The sequence below is a fragment of the Bufo gargarizans genome, chromosome 3, assembly GCF_014858855.1.
Source record: "Bufo gargarizans isolate SCDJY-AF-19 chromosome 3, ASM1485885v1, whole genome shotgun sequence".
Taxonomy (NCBI): Eukaryota; Metazoa; Chordata; class Amphibia; order Anura; family Bufonidae; genus Bufo; species Bufo gargarizans.
Genome location: NC_058082.1, coordinates 515,322,192 through 515,344,223, shown reverse-complemented (window position 1 = coordinate 515,344,223; position 22,032 = coordinate 515,322,192). Strand labels below are relative to the sequence as shown.

Sequence of the window (22,032 nt, the reverse complement as noted above, 5' to 3'; positions counted from 1 at the left end):
GGGACCGCGGGGATCAGAAACTGCAAAAAGCGCAGCAAACCGCAGGTCTGAATTGACCTGCGGTTTGCTGCGATCACCGACACGGGGGGGGGTCACATGACCCCCCCCCTGGCGTTTTAACAGGATGCCGGCTGAATGATTTCAGCCGGCATCCTGTTCAAATTAACCCCTGCGGCTCCGGAATGCCGATTTTAAAGTCAGGACGTACCGGTACGTCCTTGGTCCTTAAGGACTCGGGAAATAGGGCGTACCGGTACGTCCTTAAGGGGTTAAAGGGATTCTGTCACCTCCCCTAAGCCAAAAAACGATTTTAAAGCAGCCATGAAGCACAGCTTACCTGGATTAGGCTGTGCTCTTTTATCTTGAAATCCGTCCAGCAGTTACTGCAAAAAACGACTTTGATTGATATGTAAATGTGTCCTGAAGGTGCCCAGAGGGGCGTTTTTTTCTTCTTAGAGAGCCCAGTACCGCCCCTCTTTCAGTGCCCAGCCCGCCTTCCTTGTACTGTCTAACCGCCGCCTCCAGCCTGCCACAGCCTCTCCTCCCTCTCCTCCCCCTCCCTCACGCCGAACGAACTCTCGCACAGGCGCAGTACCCACTGAGGGCTGCGCCTGTGCGATCATCAGGAGACTGAGGGCGGCAGCTTCATCTTCGTCACTGGGCATGCGCCGAGCCGTGACGTCCGATGTTCGCTCTTTCCCTCAGTCAGCCTGGTAGGAAGCGCAGAGGATTGCCGATCGGCTAAATACAATACAGCTTTACTTAATATAATAATACCTAATTTGCCCCAACAAATACTTATTTCTTTCCTGAAGGGAGGGTGGGGAAAGAAATCGCTGGCCGTCTTCACTGTGGCAGGCAGACTGGAGAAAGCGCAGGGTGCAGCAGCCGATCGGCAATCCTCTGCGCTTCCTACCAGGCTGACTGAGGGAAAGAGCGAACATCGGACGTCACTGGGCTCGGCGCATGCCCAGTGACGAAGATGAAGCTGCCGCCCTCAGTCTCCTGCTGATCGCACAGGCGCAGCCCTCAGTGGGTACTGCGCCTGTGCGAGAGTTCGTTCGGCGTGAGGGAGGGGGAGGAGAGGGAGGAGAGGCTGTGGCAGGCTGGAGGCGGCGGTTAGACAGTACAAGGAAGGCGGGCTGGGCACTGAAAGAGGGGCGGTACCGGGCTCTCTAAGAAGAAAAAAACGCCCCTCTGGGCACCTTCAGGACACATTTACATATCAATCAAAGTCGTTTTTTGCAGTAACTGCTGGACGGATTTCAAGATAAAAGAGCACAGCCTAATCCAGGTAAGCTGTGCTTCATGGCCGCTTTAAAATCGTTTTTTGGCTTAGGGGAGGTGACAGAATCCCTTTAAGCCAGTACATGTCCGGGCCCATCTGAGGTTTGCTGGAGCGCATTTGGATGATCCAGAAGAGGATTGGGAGAATGTCATATGGTCAGATGTAACCAAAGTAGAACTTTTTGGTAAAAACAACTCCTCGTGTTTGGAGGAGAAAGAATGCTGAGTTTCATCCAAAGAACACCATCCCTACTGTGAAGCATGGGGGTGGAAACATCATGCTTTGGGGCTGTTTTTCTGCAAAGGGACCAGGACGACTGATCCATGTAAGGGAAAGAATGAATGGGGCCATATATCGTGAGATTTTGAGTGAAAACCTTCCATCAGCAAGGGCATTGAAGATGAAACGTGGCTGGGCCTTTCAGCATGACACACCGCCCAGGCATCCAAGGAGTGGCTTCGTAAGAAGCATTTCAAGGTCCTGGGGTGGCCTAGCCAGTCTCTAGATTTCAACCCCATAGAAAACCTTTGGAGGGATTTGAAAGTCTGTGTTGCCCAGCGACAGTCCCAAAACATCACTGCTCTAGGAAATCTGCATGGAGGAATGGGCCAAAATACTAGCAACAGTGTGTGAAAACCTTGTGAAGACTTGCAGAAAACGTTTGACCTCTGTCATTGCCAACAAAGGGTATATAACAAAGTATTGAGATGAACTTTTGTTATTGACCAAATACTTATTTTCCACCATAATTTGCAAGTGTGACAGTGATTCTTTTTTTTTTTTTTCTCATTCTGTCTCTCATAGTTGAAGTGTACCTATGATGAAAATTACAGCCCTCTCTCATCTTTTTAAGTGGGAGAACTTGCACAATTGGTGGCTGACTAAATACTTTTTTGCCCCACTAACAATACATGCAGGGGAAGAACAAAGTCGTCCGAGGGTAGTCGAGTGTCTGCACCACTCCGCATTATGAGAATTGTATAACCGTTTAATTTCCTTCTAAACGTATGGCGTTACAACACACCATCTGCCAACAGAAGGAAAGAAAAAAATAATAATTGCAAAAAGCGTCTGCTGGGTGTTAGAATCTGCTAACCGGGCCAGTTCCCATGTAGCCTGTATGTCAGTAAACACACAGGAGCAGCATGGGTCTACAGAGCCCTGTATGCTCCCAAAGACGCAGCTTTGCTTTCCATCACTTCAGTGCAGCTTTTGATTACTTTTCTCCCCTGACGATTTTAATGGGCTGTGCAGCAATTGCTTGTCTATGGTCACGGTGTCTTGCCCCATATTCTCGTTGGCATGTGGTTGTTCCCACACTGGGACAACCCTCTTGATTAAATGAAACATGGAAACCCTGCAGAGCACCGCTGGCACAAGAACGCAGATTACAGAAAGGATCAAAATCCAACCTAAAAAATGACATCTACTGTAACTTCCAGCACAAACCTTTTTCTGGCAACTGCCATATGTTGAGATCTGCACACTGATAGATGTGCTGCTAATATTTCATACGCTGCAATTAGCAATGTGATTGCCAACCGTATTTCCTCCACCATGCCAGAAGGTTTTATTCATCCTTAAAGCAAGCCTTTTACAGTCAGGAGCAACGGAACTACAGTTCGAGTCACTAGATGCCCATTCATTTTACAATACGCCTGATTACTCAGCCCACGTTACTATGCCTACCTTCTATGCATGGAAGCATTGTGTTCAGATTTTACTCTCACACGACCCCCACGGTGGGCACCGGCTCTCAGCATCTTCCACTTTTCATAAACCTATAACAAATTCTGCCGAACAAGCGGCTATACCCCACTTCAAGTACCTTTTTGAGGATTTTATCCATTTTTTCGGCAATCATGTGTATATAGTCCACAAGTTTTGTTCCCAAGTTAAATGTCACACGCGTCCCTGACCCCAAAGGCTTACAATTTAACTTCCCTATTAAATTCACCCTCTCCGGACAATTTCATAGCAACCCTATGGAATGTAGGAGAGAACCTAGTGGAACCCAAGCAACACAGGGAGAACATACAGACTCCACACATTGGTAAGGCTACTTTCACACTTGCGGCAGAGGATTTCGGCAGGCAGTTCCTTCGCCGGAACTGCCTGCCAGATTCGGAAAAACGTATACAAACTGATGGCATTTGTCAGACCGATCCGGATCCGTCTGACAAATGCATTGAAATGCCGGGTCCGTCTCTCCGATGTCATCTGGAAAAACGGAGCCGGTATAAATTTTTTTTGCATTTTTTTCGGTCTGCACATGAATGTCGGATCCGTTTTGCCGTAACACTTAATGATGGATCCGGCACTAATACACTTCAATGTAAATTAATGCTGGATCCGGCATTCCGGCAAGTGATCAGTCTTTTTGGCCGGAGGGGAAAACTGCAGCATGCTGCGGTATCATCTCAGTCCTGAAATGGCAAAAAGACTGAACTGAAGACATCCTGAACGGAATGCTCTCCAGTCAGAATGCATGAGGATATACCTGATCAGTTCTTTTCCGGTATTGAGCACCTAGGACGGAACTCAATGCCGGAAAAGAATAACGCTAGTGTGAAAGTACCCCGAGACAAACTCGGGACTGTAGCATTGCAGATGACAGTGTTCCTGAAAGAGCACTTAAAAGGGGTTGTCCGCTTTTTTATATTGATTACCTATCTTCAGGATAGGTCATCAATATCAGAATCAGCTGCTTGAATGAGTGCTGCCGTCTCTTCACTGTTTACCTGCTCGCCGTCGCAACTGCAGCAGAGAGCGGGTTATTTACAACCCCGCCGTCCCGATTCCTTTAATGAGATGGCTCAATCCTGTTCAAGTGAATGGGGACGGCAGAGTTGTAATTACATCTGCTCACCGCTGCAATTGCGATGGAGAGCAGGTGAACAATGAAGAGAAGGCAGCACTCTTTTGAGCACTGTGTTCTCTTCAAACAGCTGATTGATGGGGAGGGTGGTGGGAGTCGGACCCCCACCAATCGGATAGTGATGAACTATCCTGAGGACACCACTGCACTTAATTTCTTTAATTTGCTTCCAAAAAGCCAAATTAAGCAATTTTAATCTGCAGAGAAAGTGTAAGGGCTCATGCACATGAATGTATTTTCTTTCCGTGTCCGTTCCATTCTTTTTTGTGGACCGTATACAGAACCATTCATTTCAATGGGTCTGCAAAAAAAAAAACGGAAGTTACTCCGTGTGCATTTCGTTTCCGTATGTCCGTTTTTCTGTTCCGCAAAAAAATAAAACATGTCCTATTATTGTCTGCATTACAGACAAGGATGTTCTATTAGGGGCAAGCTGTTCCGTTCTGCAAAATACGGAATGCACACGGACGTCATCCGTATTTTTTGCAGATCCGTTTTTTGCGGACTGCAAATTACATACGGTCGTGTGCATGAGGCCTAAGACCTTCACTTAGCTGCTGGGCCTGCAGAATCTGAAATAAATATGTCAGAACACTGCGCTTTCTGACACTCCCTCTACTCCCTCCCTACCTTCTATCTATGCAGATCAAAGTGTGGAGTAATGCCATACATTATATAGCCACTGTGTTTAGTACTGTAGCTCAATCCCATGGAAAAAGGTCGTGCAACCCATGGATGTCACATTGCCAAATGCCAACGAAGGAATTGCAGAGTTAGTCCAAGTGCCACAACCTCTTACAACAGTGGACTGTCAAGGGTGCCAAGAGTTGGATCCCCACCAATCAGATCCTGAGGCTAGGCCATCAATATTTCAGTCTAGGACAACCCCTTTAAAAGGGTTATCTGAGATGGTGCCATGATTCCGTGTGGCCATAATTTCTGGGATCACGAGCCATTCACTTAGTATGGGATCCCAGCCTGGGATTACAACCTACCGCTCATGCACGACTCTGAATCTCTCGCTAAAGCGCTAGTGAGAGATTCAGACTCATGCATGCGCTGCAGATTATAATCCCAGGCTGGGACCACATGCCAATTGCGGCCGCATCTCCAACTACACTAAACAATACGAAATGAGGAAAAACGTACAATTAGAGATCTAGCCTACAGAGGTGAAAACTGGAGGAGAATGCCATATACAAGTTATAGAATGGCTGGTGTTAGATCTAACTTAAAACTGAACAAGCGACTAGAGGTCAGAATATCATTTATCAAGAAGAAAATGTGTCAGTTACAAAACCTAACAGAACACAAAAAACTTTCGGCATTCATCGGGACAGAAAGAATACATTATCCATGCATGAACTCATACTGATGATCTAACAGTCACAAGGATCGATGTATATGGCTCATAAAACTGTACATAACCACAAAGAATAATGACAGCCAAGTGGAAAAAATAAAAAACAAAGCAGATTAAACCCTACTCTGAGCTCAAACTCCCTATGATCCGAGACAATGTGACTCTTGACCATGCGAGTCTTATGACAGCACTTCCTTTTCTTAACACAGAACCTTTGTATGACATTACAATTAGTCACATGTTACCCAAAAAGACATCCATTGAGAGTGCCATTACAGTATCAGTCACAATACCTCAAGACACCTGGTGGTAGCCATTACTCAGTGGCGTACATAGAGAAGTAAGGGCCCCATAGCATGGATCAAACCAGGCCCCCCACACAGGACAGAAGCGTTTCTGCCTAAACCCTTTTCAATGACTCTTAAGCCATTTTCCCACTGCTTTGGCTAAAAGTTGTTCCTTTATAGGGTAGAGTCCTGGCCAAATTTTCACCTCCAGTAGAAGAGGAGATGATCCCAACCAAGACTGGGCCCCATAGCAACCGCTTTGGTAGTTATGCCCCTGCCATTACTAGACTTTTAGGAGCCACTTCACCTCCAGGGGTCAATCTGATAAGATATTTAGTAGACATCCTAACAAACATCCCAAAAATGTGGGCCTTAAAATTACTGCCAGGAAATATTAGTACAGTAAAAGAAGTTCTTCGACTATGGGTATGTTCTAGTTCTTTTCCCCCCTCCATTTACTGTGTGTGTTAGGAAATGCCCATCACATACATCAAATGTGTTCACCGCCAGAAAGGCTCCAGTGTTGTCCTACATCACTCTTCTGTACCGACAATGATCCAGCTATCAATAAAGACCAAGGGGGAGGCAATGGACAGGGCGGGGGTGGACCTGGAAAAAACTAAAAGTGGCCCCATGTTTTAGGCCTCTTGCACACTGCCGTGTTTCACGGCCGTATGCGGGCCGTGGAACCGCGGCCTGGATCCCTCCTGAGAGCAGGAGCGCACGGCGTCACTGGTTGCTATGACGCCGTGTGCTCCCTGCTGCCGGCACAGTACAGTAATACACTGGTATAGATCATACCAGTGTATTACTGTATTGCGGCGGCAGCAGGGAGCGCACGGCGTCATAGCAACCAGTGACGCCGTGCGCTCCTGCTCTCAGGAGGGATCCAGGCCGCGGTTCCACGGCCCGCACACGGCCGTGAACAACGGCCGTGTGCATGGGGCCTAAGGGCTAGGATTTTATTGTGCCTGAAACATGTAGACCTGCATTCCTGTACCTGGATTTTACTGAATATTGAATAAAGCTTTGGATTACCACGAATACAAGCTGGACCAACCAATCCTTTTTTTCTTCATATCTATATTTCTCCTATTTCGGGTGAAGGAGCCGGTCCGCGCTATATTAGTGGAATCCTTGGCAGGTGAGAGCTGCTCAAACCCCTGATTTTCACAAGGACAACCACTATACAATGTACGGCGCTGTGCTTGGAAAGCTGCCAGCGGCGCTCACCAGATCTCCGGTGAGCGTGGCTGCTCCCTGAAACAGTTGTGGGTCTCCAGCTGTTGCAACACTACAACTCCCAGCATGCTCAGACTGCCTACGGCTATCAGCCTACAGCAGGGCATGGACATTGTAGCTTTACAACAGCTGGAGAGCCGCAGGTTGGCCATCCCTGAACTAGGTGGTCTAGGATACTTCTGGAGGTCAGTACAATACGGATGTGTACAGCTATATTCTCCTATACATAACCAGACTTCTTCTGACAGGTTCACTACTGCACAAAATAATAGGGGGTAATTTCTAGCAGGTTCTATGAAAAGCAAAGATTCCCTGGAGGCCTGAATATAATGTACTACATTATTCACACTCATCACACAGATTATTGAGAATCATCTATCAACCAACACTGCATCTGTGACCAGCGATCCTGAGAAGTGGAAACCAATAAAACATAATAGCTCACCAGCGTTATATGGCATGCTACCCTTTTCCTGCTTGGCTGCATTCTATAACCTTTGCTCTAGACACAAAATGAAGCGCTGTCTGTATTGTATACATAACCAGAAAGACCATAAAACTGTACGTATAATGGGGGAATTTGTAATGCAACTCCAGCGAGGTGTACCCAGTAATAGTAGCCCTAGGTAGTGATGAGCGAATTGACTTCAGATGAAACATATCGAATTCGATTTTCAAAAAACTTCGTTCCAATACTGTACGGACCAGGAGCTCCATAAAGTATTAGGCTACTTTCACACTTGCGCTTGATCGGATCCGTTCTGAACGGATCCGATCATATTAATGCAGACGGAGGCTCCGTTCAGTACGGATCCGTCTGCATTAATAACTTAGAAAATTTTCTAAGTGCGCAAGATGCCTGAGCGGATCCGTTCAGACTTTCAATGTAAAGTCAATGGGGGACGGATCCGCTTGAAGATTGAGCCATAAGGTGACCTCTTCAAGCGGATCCGTTCCCATTGACTTACATTGTAAGTCTGAACGGATCCGCCCGCCTCCGCACGGCCAGCTGAACGCTGCAAGCAGCGTTCAGCTGTCCGCCTGTCCGTGCGGAGGCGAGCGGAGCGGAGGCTGAACGCCGCCAGACTGATGCAGTCTGAGCGGATCCGCTCCATTCAGACTGCATCAGGGCTGGACGGAGACGTTCGGGTCCGCTCGTGAGCTCCTTCAAACGGAGCTCACGAGCGGACCGACGAACGCTAGTGTGAAACTAGCCTTAGAATGTATTGGCTCCAATGAGCCAAAGCTATTGCTTCGCAAAGTCTTGCAAGACTTCGGCTAATAACTTTCATCCGAAGTCCTTGGCCCCAGTACTGCTAAAAATCTAGGTAATTTAAAGGGGTATTCCAGGCCTATCCTCAGGATCGGTGGGGGTCTATGGTGACGGATGCTACTTTATGGCATCAGCCTGAGGCATCCGTTTAACGCATATGTTTTTTGTATACATTAAAAGGATGGGAAAACCGTGATGTGAACGCACCCTAACAAAATACACTTACAGGTATAGTTCTGTGCTGGAACAGGAGCTCAAGTTTTAGACTACAACTAGTATTGTGCTGCTAGTAAGAAATATAATAAAAGCTTAAAATGAAAAAAGAAAAATTTAAAAGAAAGGTAATGATAAACTATGTGACATGTGGCTTAACATAAGTGGCCATAATGTCACACTGACTTCTCTGCACATTTTTCCATACGCCGATACGATTCCATGCTATTCTCGTCACCTCTAGTCATTCTCAGCCATAAAACAGAAAATGAATTGCATCTACTTTACTAAGTGCATTATTATCTCATTTCTGTGATTCTCTTCATTAATATGGCCAGGGACATCCGCACATTTATATATCATACCGTGCAGGATGTTTTTATCTTCGTTTGTTCTGTGATTTTTTTTGTCTATGTAGTATTTGCTTGAGGGAGTGGCACCTTTAAGGTGAATGCGCTCCTATTTTATCTTGGGAGTAGCATTCCTCTGCACTTTTGCCCTTCCTATCTAATAGAGCGCCTTGATTAGGTGGTACATATGGCTGTGCTTGCTCCTCCTCCCATTGGTTGCCTGATGCACATGGAGGTGACTGGGAGCAGCACACCATATGTGCGGCATCTGCGCTCCTGAACATAGAAGACCAACGGCTTAGGCAGGTTTAGCGTAGGACACGCCTGACCGCCGGGCACAGATGTGTTTTGATCAAAATATATTGGCTAAGTGTCTCAGATTTTATCATATCAGAGTGAGGACTTTGTCCATATATAGTGCTTGCATCTACTTTACTAAGAGCATTATCTTATTTCTGTGATTTTCTTCAGAAAATTAACTATGAAATGAAAAATATAGAACAATATTTCGAGGGCTAGACAAATTCCAGTCAACCTGTTGTCATAGCGACTATGAACGGCGCACTGAAAACTATGGCCTGCCCTTCCTGTGCAAATTCCCCATAAGGACCCCTCTCTAAAGTTCTAGATAACCTCTTCTCCGATGCAATAACAGGACAATATGGCTCCAGTATTCCTGCGTGCTGTTACCGAGCAGAGGGAACGGGGAAACAAGAATGTCTGCAGGAATGTGAATCACAGCAGGGCAATAACACGTGAGAATGCAAAATACAGGGAGCCATAAATGATTTTGACTATGATGCCCTTCAATGTGAGGAGGAAGGATAAACAATCATATTGCACAAAAAAAAAAAAAAAAGTGATGAGGAGGGTAGAGATGAAGTTTGCTGAATAGTAACAGAAGAATAAGACCCAGCAGTGGCGGTATAAAATGTCAGAGCAATGGCCAGATGTTCCATTAGGCACAAGAGGCCTGGTAGCCTTGTAGGAAAAAGCCTATCTTTGCATGCTCAGTAATGCAGCTCTATGGTGGAAGTGCTAAGAAAAAAAAAAATCTCTTTACTGCACTTGGCCATCTCTGGTGTGTGCTGCTCTGTCCCACATGCATGGGTGTTTAATACTGACAACCTATCCTCAGAATAGGTTATCAATTCCTGATCTGTGGGGGTTAGACTCCCAGTACCCTGCCAATCAGCTGTGTGAAGAGGCTGCAGTGCTCTGGCGAGCGCCACGACCTCCTCACAGCTTCACCCAAACAGCTCATCAGCGGGGGTGCTCCCCCACCAGTCAGATACTGCTAACTTTCATGTGGATGGGACATCAGTATTTAAAAGGTCATCTGTCAATAGATTCTGGCTGATCTGTTACATGTGCACTTGGCAGAGAAAGAGAAGAAAAAAAATAAAAATAAAATAAAAAGTTTTATCCCCATCAGCCAGCATGACATACCTGCTGAAGGTTCCCAGACCTGTCATGGTAATATGCCTGCTAAGCTGGGCACGAGGCACAGCTCCGCAGGAAAAGCGGCAGTATTCCATTCACCATAAAAGATTTCAATTATGGTGAATGGGACAGGGAAGGGGGGGGGTCAAAAGATCCCAGGTACTAGCCCCCTAAGGGGACTAAGCTATTATGTAAAAAGTTTAGAAAACACTTCATACTAAATAATACTAAATCCCTCCCTTTTCCAATTTACATATAAAAATATTCAAACAATAAAAAAAACAACCGGTACGCATCTAAAAATGTCTGGACTAGTAAAATATAAGAATAATCTTCCTGTGCCGTGTATACAGTAACAGAAAAAAAAATGCGATTTGCCATTTTTGGTCACCCTATCACCCTCAAAAAAATTGACCAAGGCTACATGTACATGAACGTTATTTGTTTCAGTGTCCGTTCCATTTTTTTGCAGATAGGATGCGGATTTAAATCTACAGCAAGTCGATTTATGGAATGCAGAGGGTGAAATCTGCAGCATAATACACCATGCGTTTTGGAGTATAACTTGCTACTTTCACACTCGATGATCCGTTCAGATAAGGGTACTTTCACACTTGCGTTTTTCTTTTCCGGCACAGAGTTCCCTCCTAGGGGCTCACTACCGGAAAAGAACTGATCAGTTTATCCCCATGCATTCTGAATGGAGAGCAATTCGTTCAGTGTGCATCAGGATGTCTTCAGTTCAGTCTTTTTTACTTTTCAGGACGGAGATAATACCACAGCAGTCCAAAATTCCGCAACACTTGCCTGCATTTTTTCCCATTGACATGCATTAATGCCAGATCCGGCCCCTAGTGTTCCGGCGAAACGGATAGGGCATTGCGGTCTGTGCATGCTCAGACGGCAAAAAATGTGAAAAATAAATAAATAAATAAATAAATAAATGTCGGATCCATTTTTCCAGAGAGACTGATCCGGCATTTCAATGCATTTGGCATACGGATCAGGATCCTGATCTGTCTGACAAATGCCATCAGTTTGCATGCGTTTTGATGGATCCGGCAGGAAGTTCTGGCGACGGAACTACCCGCTGGAATCCTCTGCCGCAAGTGTGAAAGTAGCCTAATACAAACGTCTGCATCCGTTCAGAACGGATCCGTTTGTATTGTCTTTAACATAGCCAAGATGGATCCGTCTTGAACACCATTGAAAGTCAATGGCGGACGGATCCGTTTTCTATTGTGTCATAGAAAACTGATCCATCCCCGTTGACTTACATTGTGTGTCAGAACCTTTGGCTCAGTTTCATCAGACGGACACCAAAAAGCTGCAAGCAGCGTTTTGGTGTCCGCCTCCAAAGCGGAATGGAGACGGAACGGAGGCGAACTGATGCATTCTGAGCGGATCCTTTTCCATTCCGAATGCATTAGGGCAAAACTGATCCTGAACGGATCTCACAAACGGAAGACCAAAACGCCAGTGTGAAAGTAGCCTTGCTCAGTGACAAGACTATCGCTGACTGCACGGTGTATCGCAGCTTCACTATTGACGAAGTACATTCTGGGAGGTGGTAAGGCGCCTACGTGCGGCTGACAAATACGTATATATCGTACTATACCCTTATGTTCTAAGCCCTGATAACGCTGAATGAGTTTATTGTATTGAACTACAGCACAAAGGATCACATTATATTGCATATAACATTGCACCACTGAATCCGTCTTAAAAACTGAATCATCCATCGTGCTGCTTTTCATTACTTGGAAACAGAACTGCGGTATCCATCGTCCTGCTCCTTCACTGCGTGTGGAATCACTGAACTGGTGTGGCGTAATGCCCATTACCTATTAAGGATTGTCTTACAGACTTATTTATATTTTTTTATATCTTGTTTTACATCATTCTATATACCTGTATTTAAAAAAATATATTTTTACATCATATACACACACGCGCGGTATTTTTATTTATTTTTTGCTATGAATCACAGTGAATGTACTGCTCTAGGTTGATTGAATTTATGAAATGACATGAACCACGAGGGCCCCGCGGATTATTGCCATTACATTAGTATTTTAGAAGGATTGCCATTGGTGTTCAAATATAATTCCAATACCGTACTAAGTACATACGGACATATTCAAATAGCGTTCATTTATTTTTCTATATATTTATAGAATATAGCCCACATCTATTATTTGGCGCCGGTGGGCGAGAGCGGCACCTGCGTTCTGTATTTATTATTGCATTTTTTTTAAAATATGACATTAGGCGAGTACGTTTCTTTTCTCCATATACCAGTAAGAGGTGAGCCACTGGTTTTTCTCTGGATTTACAAACTGTTATTTTTACAAATTCATGCCAACTTGATTCCTTTATGGCGCCGTATTACATTGCAGTAAGTTAATCTTAGTGCTATGGATGACCTCTGCACCTTGCACTGGGTAAGGGTGCTTTCACACTTGCGGCAGAGGAACTGCCTGCCGGCAATCTGGACGCAAACTGATGGCATTTGTCAGACGGATCCGGATGCTAAGGCTGCTTTCACACTAGCGTTCGGGTGTCCGCTCGTGAGCTCCGTTTGAAGGGGCTCACGAGCAGACCCGAACGCAGCCGTCCAGCCCTGATGCAGTCTGAATGGAGCGGATCCGCTCAGACTGCATCAGTCTGGCGGCGTTCAGCCTCCGCTCGCCTCCGCACGGACAGGCGGACAGCTGAACGCTGCTTGCAGCGTTCGGGTGTCCGCCTGGCCGTGCGGAGGCGTGCGGATCCGTCCAGACTTACAATGTAAGTCAATGGGGACGGAGCCGTTTGAAGATGCCACAATATGGCTCAATCTTCAGGCGGATCCGTCCCCCATTGACTTTACATTGAAAGTCTGGACGGATCCGTCCGAGGCTATTTTCACACTTAGCTTTTTTTTGCCATTTTAATGCAGACGGATCCGTTCTGAACGGAGCCACCGTCTGCATTAATATGATCGGATCCGTTCAGAACGGATCCGCCCGAACGCTAGTGTGAAAGTAGCCTAATCCGTCTGACAAATGCATTGCAATACCGGATCCGTCTCTCTGGTGTCAACCTGTGACGGAGCTCAATACCGGAAAACAAAATCACTAGTGTGAAAGTACCCTTAATGTATGCAATTTACATCAGACCATTCATTTTTCGGAAGCACTTTGTTGTTACTGCCGGTTGTTCCAGCGTCTCTAGGCACCGGACAAGTCAGCGTCCCTGTCACAGCACACGCCACAGACTACAATGTGACACTGACAATGCCTTTGTGGAGGAGACGTCACCTACTAACTGTATGTGCTGCTACCCCATATTAAATGCCATGGTTACATCCGTCACGGGACAGAATGTAAGAATTACTCTTTTATATAACTTTACCATATTCTGTCTTTATACCATACTTATCAATACCAAATGACCAATTTACCACGGACTAATGTGACATTTCACTTTAAGAGCATACATATAGCATAAGCATACATGACACCTGTATACCGCACATACAGGACACCTATAAACCTGACAAAGCACACAAATGAAATAAAGTAAATCTCAAACAACTCAAATAACTTTGAAAACCTTCTTCAGCCAAACGTTTCTGACATGTAGGACAAGCAGAGACATGTCACCTTACGACACAGCCCACTTCTCCAAGTCACACTACTGTCCTCACACACACACACACACAAGGAGGGGAGGGGGGGGGGGGAATATAGGAGCAATTAAAGAAAATCTTACCCTTAAAGAACGTATCCGCAGACCCCAGAACCTTAACATGGCCATAAAACCATAATGTTGAGCCTGTCCCTCACAGACATCTGACAAGTTAAAGAGGAAGGCCAAACCCCTCAAGTTCTTGCTGCTACCAGCTGTTCCGGCAATTAGAAAATTTCCTGTGACGGGAGAGTCAGAGATTGCTAGCGAAGGACTCCTGATCCTTTTCCTCTGACAAAGGGGAAAAAAAAAATAAAAAGCTGGGCGCACAAAGTGAGAGATTGCAGGACATGAGATGCAGGCAGGAAGCTCGACTCTTACAATGGCTGACAGCCATATGATCCTACAGATGCTTGGTGGTTTTCAAAGACACGTCAGACAGTTTACAGTAACACAAGGTTGAGGGCAAACAAACAAGACGAGTAATCACAAGCAAAGCCAAACCAAGCAGGCAAAATAACATGCTCCTAAGGCAGTTCCTTGGTCTCAAAGCCCCTTCAAGGCAGCAAAGAACTTCTGCTCCGAAGGTTAAGGCTACCTGCGCAGGTTGTAGATTACACGCGATTTGTGTGTGGGAAAAACCACAGGTAATACATTACCAGCAAAGTGAATGAGATCTGCCAAATCTCATGGGCGTTTTGAGTATTTTCTATGTGTGGAAATTGACCTGCCGGGAAGATTTTAAAATCTGCAGCATGTAAATTGTTTGTGCGATTCCTGCACCTCATACAGCATGGTGTCCCCCCCACCATGGAAGGTGTTAAACAGAAAATACACACCAAAAACGTGATCAATCGTGCGGATATATGTGCATTAACGCTGTTTTGGGGTGGATTTCATGAGGATTTTCTGCATGAAAATGCACAATGTAGCCTTACGGACCTGCATCCGACGTAGATTATGTAAGTTTTGTTTGTTTTTTGCAAAGATGCCAGTGCAGAAAAACTGCAGAGTAAGCCCCCATTCACACAGTCGGTGATTTCCATCAGGGATTTTGAGCCAAAACCAGTTGTGGCTCTAAACACAGAACAGGTGCAGATCTTTCCCTTCTACCTTATGTCTGTGGAGGCTCCAATCCTGGTTTTGGCCCAGAATTACTGATGGAAATCACTGACCAAAACACTGACGTGTGAATGAGGCTTAATACAGTGGGCAAAGATGAGGGAAGGTCATACAGCTACTGAACAACTTTGCAAGGTCGAAATCCTGTGACTGTGCACAGAGAAGTCGCTCCGGAAACGGTCCAATACTGGTAAGAGAAATCCAGCACTGCATCTCGATAAAACAATTGTTTACGGATTTTTTTTAAAGAAGTGACCAATTCAATTTCAAGTGCAAATTCACCTGCTACGCGAAATCGTTTTATGGAGATGCAGTGCTGGAGTTTTCTCATCAGCGTAATACAGTACCAGCATAGACAATCCTCATGTACATGTGCGGAAATTTACCTGCCATGGGGATTTCCAAATCCGCAGCATGTCAATTATTTTAGTGGTTCTAGCTACAGATTTTACCCTTTTCAAAAGTAGGATGAGATCTGCTGCAATACCGCATCAAATCCACACTTAGAAAATGCAATTAGAATTTTTTATTTTTTTTTTTGTGTGATGTGGGTGCAGAAACGTACAGAAATTTGCACGAAAACTCATGCCGATCTTTCGTACATTCACTCGTACCCTTCTGCTGGTACCCCTAGGCTAACTGTGCACAATTCAGATTACGTGCGTTTTTTCCCTGTGGATTTTTGTGCAGTACTAGCAAAGGGTATGCAATACGACTAGATTAGAGATTTTCCACAGATCTCACCCTTCCATTGAAAAGGGTGAAATCCAAACAAGAGAACCGCAACAACTGACAAGCTGCAGACTTCAAAATCCGCACTGCCGGTCCATTTCAAAGCAAAACGTACATGAGATTTGTCCGATCTAATTTACTTTGCTGGTTCTGTATTAGGCCTCAGTCACACAGTCCGTGTTCAGTCAGTGATTTCCATCAGTCATTGGGAGCCAAAACCAGGTGCGGCTGTAAACAGAACAGGAGCAGATCTTCCCATTATACCTTATGTCTGTGGAGGCTCCAATCCCAGTTTTGGCTCGCAATCACTGATGGTAATCACCCACCAAAACACTTGAATGAGGCTTTACGCTGCGTTTTTTCTGCATGAAATCTGCGCAAAAAATCCATAAGTAATACGCATCGTGTGCTTCCGCCCTTAGGGTGATGGTGCAGACAGACGTCAAACCTTTGCCCATGTCCTCCTCCAATCATACCGAGCGATTTTGTTAAATATACACCAACGTATACATATAAAGTACAGCGAGTAATATTTTGGTCATATTAAGCTTGTAGTCTAACCGTAAGTTCACACTGGAGCGTTTTACAGCACGTTCAAACGCGCTGTAAAACGCTCAACACGTGAAAACCAATGCTTCCCTGTGGCCCTGGTTCACACTTGAGCGTTTTACAGCGCGTTTGAACGTGCTGTAAAACGCCCGACGCATAAACAAGTTCCTGAGCTTTTTTTTTGGGCGTTTGTCGCGCGTTTTGGCCCATAGACTCATTGGACAACACTGCAGTCAATCACACAAACGCGCGTTTACTATTGCAAAAACTGTGCATAAAAACGCGTGACAAATACGCGCGTGTCTCAGAAACGCTCAGGTGTGAACCCAGGGTAAGTGAATGGCTTTATTCCTTACTCCACCACTACCACAATGCAGTCCTGGAGACAAGTCAAGGTCTGCAAGTCAGACCACTGCTGGCACAAGTTTCTTCTGGGAGCAATTACACACGTTAAATGGGTTGTACTGAGGCCTTCAGCAGAGAAGAACTGCAGCTTTTTATTTTAAGGCTCAAAATGTAAATTAGGGAGATAGAAAACGTGCTTACAAATTTAGACTTGCACACGATGGGGACGGGAGACTGGCATGACGACAAGGTTGTAGGATTAAAGCAAATGAATTGACTTGTTCAGCTATAATCTGATCGCATTGCATCTACCAGTCCAGACCAAAAAGGAAGATGAAATAGCAAGAAATATGGCTAATTAAATCCCTTCCCACCATTGACACTTTGTGATCATTTGTAGAACAATTTGCTCTAAATTCATAATCGGAGGACACTAAAGCAAGAACTATAGCGGGTGAAGGGTAGGGCTAGTGTGGGTCACCATGATATTTATTACTATATTTTATTCCAGTCTTCATCGAAAAAAGCTCCCCGATGATGAGGTCAGGAGGATGGTGTTCTGAACATGGATCTAACTTAAGGTACTTTCACACTGGCGTTTTTCTTTTCCGGCACCAAGTTCCGTCCTAGGGGCTCTATACCAGAAAAGAACTGATCAGTTTAACCCCATGCATTCTGAATGGAGAGTAATCCGTTCAGGATGCATCAGGATGTCTTCAGTTCAGTCTTTTTGACTGTTCAGGAAGGAGATAATACCGCAGCATGCTACTGTTTTATCTCCGGCCAAAAATACTAAACACTTGCCTGAATGCCGGATCTGGCATTTTTTTTTCCTCAGGAATGCAATAAAATACCAGATCTGTCCTTCCAGGAAAAAAAAAAAAAAAACGTGTGAAAAATAAATGCCGGATCTGTTTTTTCGGATGACACCGGATCCGGATTTCAATGCATTTTTAAGACTGATCAGGATCCTGATCAGTCTTACAAATGCCATCAGATGGCAAACGTTTTGCCGTATCACTCTGCCGCAAGTGTGAAAGTAGCCTTAATGGGTTGTCCAGGATCAAAACAAAAAACAATTATATTCGTCCAAAAACATTGCCACACCTGTACACAGGACGTGTGTAGTATTGCAGCTGAGCTGTATTGAAGTGAAAGGTACTGAGTTGTAGAACCACACACACAACCTGCAGATAGGGGTGGCACTGTTTTTGAAAGAAAGACAAATTATTTTGACTATGTTTCAGACGAGCGAGTTGGCTGTGAGAAACCTGCTCCATGTGGGAGTGTGATTTCCCATTCTGAACTCTGCGCTCTTGTAACGGGACCTCATGGCATTATAATGATTTATAATGCTGTGTGTCCCTGCCAACCATCAGCTGTAATGAACTGTACTAACCATAATGCAGTCAGTACAATTCATTACAGATGATGTCGGGCAGGGACACATGACATTAGGTCCCATTACAAGACCAGAGTTCAGGACAGGAAAGCACGCTCCCACACGGGAGAGCTTTCCACACGTGTGCAATGCGTGACGTGAACACATAGCACCCGCACTGAATCCTGACCTATTCATTTCAATGGGGCTGTGTACATGAGCAATGTTTTTCACGCATCACTTGTGCGTTGAGTGAAAATCGCAGCATGTTCTATATTCTGCGTTTTTCAAGCAACTCCGGCCCCATAGAAACGAATGGGACTGCGTAAAAATCGCATAGCATCCGCAAGCAAGTGCGGATGCAATGCGATTTTCACAGATGGTTGCTAAGGAGACGAGGGATGAGCGACCCGGGACCCCATTTAATTTATTATTTTCCATTATAACATGGTTAGAATGGAAAATAATTGCATTCTTTAATACAGAATGCAAAGTCAATTGAAGGTTAAAAAATTATAAAAACATTACTCATCCCATCCACTTGATCGCACAGTGGGGTCCTCTTTGTTCTTCTTGAAGGCCCTGCAAAAGGACCTTCACTGACATCATCGTGCTCACCATGTGGCGACATCAGCGCAGGTCCTGCTGAATGAAGATAGAAAGTCCTTCTATCTTTATTCAGCAGGACCTGCTCTAACATCACCGCGCTCATGACGTGGTGAGCGTGATTACATCATGTTTTTTCATCATTTTTTTAACCCTCAATTGACATTGGACTTTGCATTCTGTATTAAAGAATGCAATTATTTTCCATTATAACCATGTTATAATGGAAAATAAATTAAATTAAATGGGGTCCCGGGTCGCTCATACCTCGTCTCCTTAGCAACCAATCATGAAAATCAAATCGCATCGCATCTGCACTTGCTTGCGGATGCTATGCGATTTTCACGCAGCCCCATTCATTTTATTGGGGCCGGAGTTCCTTGAAAAACGCAGAATATAGAACATGCTGCAATTTTCATGCAAAGAACAAGTGATGCGTGAAAAACATTGCTCATGTACACAGCCCCATTAAAATTAATGGGTCAGGATTCAGTGCGGGTGCTATGCGTTCACGTCACGCATTGTTATAATGGAAAATAAAATCTACACAACACCAAACTTCAGTGAAGATGTCCGGAAGAAAAAACGGAAGAACGCAACGATTTTCCCTGAACGCACCCGCATCCTATCCGGCCCTCACCCGCGACGCCCCTGTGAGAAAAAGGCCTCCATGTATGCAAAGGCCATGTCTCCAGTGACAGCCAATCAGCTGTGCTTTTGTGTATGTGGCTCCTGAATTATGCTCACAGTGGTGCCATTCTAATGGTTCACATGCATGTTTAAAAGGGAACCTGTCATCAACTTTATGATGACCTCACTGAGGGCAGCATAAAATAGTGACAGAAATGCCGATTTCCGCGGTGTGTCACTCATGAGCTAAAAGTAAGTGGTTGCTGAGAACCGGCATCATAATCGTAGCAGTGTAGGCCTTAAAGAGTCAAATTTACTTGAAGAGAGTCATAGTTATTCAGAATCTCTTGCGCACTCATCCATCTGCTGATGATTGGCAGGTCTCTCCTAGAGAGAATGGTAGAAAACTAGGTAGAAGACTGTCAGTCATCAGCAGGAGAGCAGGAATTCATGAATAACCAGGACTCTTCTCAGGTGGCCGGGACTCTTTTCTAGGTCGTGATGTTGGTTCTCAGCAACCACTTACTTTTAACTTATAAATGACAGACCTCTGAAATAAACTTACCTGTCTCTACTTTATTTTGCCGTTAGTATGGGCAGCACAAAGTTGATGACAGGTTCCCTTTAAAAGGGATATCCGGTTAGATTTTCTTAACCATTTTGCCCACAGTAGTGAGTCTTTCAAGAAAAGAATGACCATAATTCCTTTATCCTTACTAGACAAGCGTTGCGCTCCCAGTGTAGTTCTGCAGCGTACATGTGATCCTAGCCCCATTTCATCAGACAATGGTAGCGGGTTGCACATACGCACTGCAGCAATCTCCGGCAGTGCACCAGAGACTGCCCGAGTGCGCATGAGCAACCTGCAAGCGAGGATAACGTGTCCAATGTATGACACGTGATCCTGGAAGTGTCCATATCCCCTTTAATATCAGAGAAATACAGAGATACAGCAATCGCCCATACACTTGTATGAGCCGCGTACTTCCACTTGAGACTAGTCGGATGTTGTATGGATGATGTCCATGTACAGAGGCTGTGTCTAAAGCTAAGGAAGGGAGATCCATGTACAGCAAAAAATAGGGTATTTGGTTTTAGGGCTATAATGATGTCATATTACACAATGCACACATTTGACATGGCCATGTGTGGGAGGATTTGAGGACTTTTTGTATTATTTCCTGAATTAACTGAGTTAACGCAGAGAATGAAAAAAGATGGGTAAAAAAAAAAAAATTTTGGGGTAAAATGAAAAAAAATAAAAATAAAATATGCACCTACAAACAACTGACATACTGAAAATTTCAAAACCCACACGGCAGGTACATTTCCACACAGAATGAAATAAAGCGAAGTGTACATGCGATTTGTCTAATCTCATACAGTTTGCCGTTATTGTATTATACTGTGGTTTTTCCATACAAAAATCTGCACAGAAAAAAATACACATGCGCAACGTGCAGGTAGTCTAAGAATGCAGCATTAAAAAGGGTTAAATTTAGCTCTGGTCACGAAGCCCAAAACACTATACCTTTAACAAGATATTTCTGACATTGCCTAAGCCTGGAAAGATGTACTGCGAGGTGCTGTAACCATTACAGAACAAAAGGCCATGAAGCAAAGGCAAAATTGACAGTCTCTGATAACTATGATGTATGACCGTTACCAGGACTTTAGGGAACCTGTCACCTAAAAAACGCCTCCTAAACCACCAGCATTACCTTAAAGTAGCCATCTGCTTCTAAAGATCCTATTCTTCCTCCGGCCTGATGCACCAAAATCTTGAAAAATGAACTTTATTCCCCTGCACGCGCTATGTAACAGCAGAGTTTGAAGTCAAGGGCTCAGCGGCCTCATCGCTTCAAGTCAGGATAACCCCGCCCCCTTTCCATGCCCCTTCGCTTTTGAATGACAGCCGGCGGAGTGTGAGTGCGCGTCAGACGTTCACGTGTGCGGCTGTCAGAGGCGAAGGAGCAGGGAAAGGGGGCGGGGTTATCCTGACTTGAAGCGAGGAGGCCGCTGCCCCCTTGACTTCAAACTCTGCTGTTACATAGCGCGTGCAGGGGAATAAAGTTCGCTTTTCAAGATTTTGGTGCATCTGGCCAGAGGAAGAATAGGATCTTTAGAAACATACTGCTGGCTAAGGTAATGCTGGCGGCAGGGCCGGCCTTAGGTGTTCAGGCGCCCTGTGCGAGCTAACCTTGTGGCGCCCCCCCCCCCCCCCAAAAAAAAATAAAAACACTGCTTGTTGCTGGCATCATGGCATAGGCTGGCTGACTATCCAACCAAGTAGTTACCAGCCCTCACACCCCAAAGGCCGGTGTAATGTTATACTTCCCTAGTTCGTGAGATTTCCCTACCCTCGTCACTTCCGGTCGCACCGGACATGACGTGAGGAGGTGTGCAGCGCCGCGCAGGCGCACAACGACAGGTTAGGGAAATTTCACAGCAGAGTGCGCATGCGCCAGGAGCCTCGCCGGCGGTTAGGGTAGGGAAAAACTATGGGCCAATGCGCAGTGATCGGATGGATGTTTTCAGCTGAACACCGGCCGACACTGCGCATGCACCGGGAGCCTCACCAGCGGTTAGGGAAGGGAAAAATTACGTACGGGCCAGTGCTTTTTCCCTACCCTAAACGCTGGTGAGGCTCCCAGCGCATGC

At 45.3% G+C, this 22,032-nt stretch overlaps 1 protein-coding gene across 2 annotated transcripts in view; it reads right to left on the bottom strand.

Annotated features, from left to right (window-relative positions):
• RPS6KA3 (ribosomal protein S6 kinase A3) overlaps window positions 1-22,032 on the bottom strand; it is a 130,219-nt gene that overhangs the window by 51,017 nt on the left and 57,170 nt on the right. Inside the window, exon 1 of one of the 2 annotated variants that reach the window (XM_044283969.1) lies at window positions 14,091-14,235. The exons of the other annotated variant lie outside the window; for it this stretch is intronic. Within the exon in view, the coding sequence (XP_044139904.1) occupies window positions 14,091-14,135 (45 nt within the window). The 5' untranslated portion in view covers window positions 14,136-14,235. Of the gene's footprint in view, window positions 1-14,090; window positions 14,236-22,032 lie in introns of those variants that run through there. 2 annotated transcript variants of the gene reach the window in all.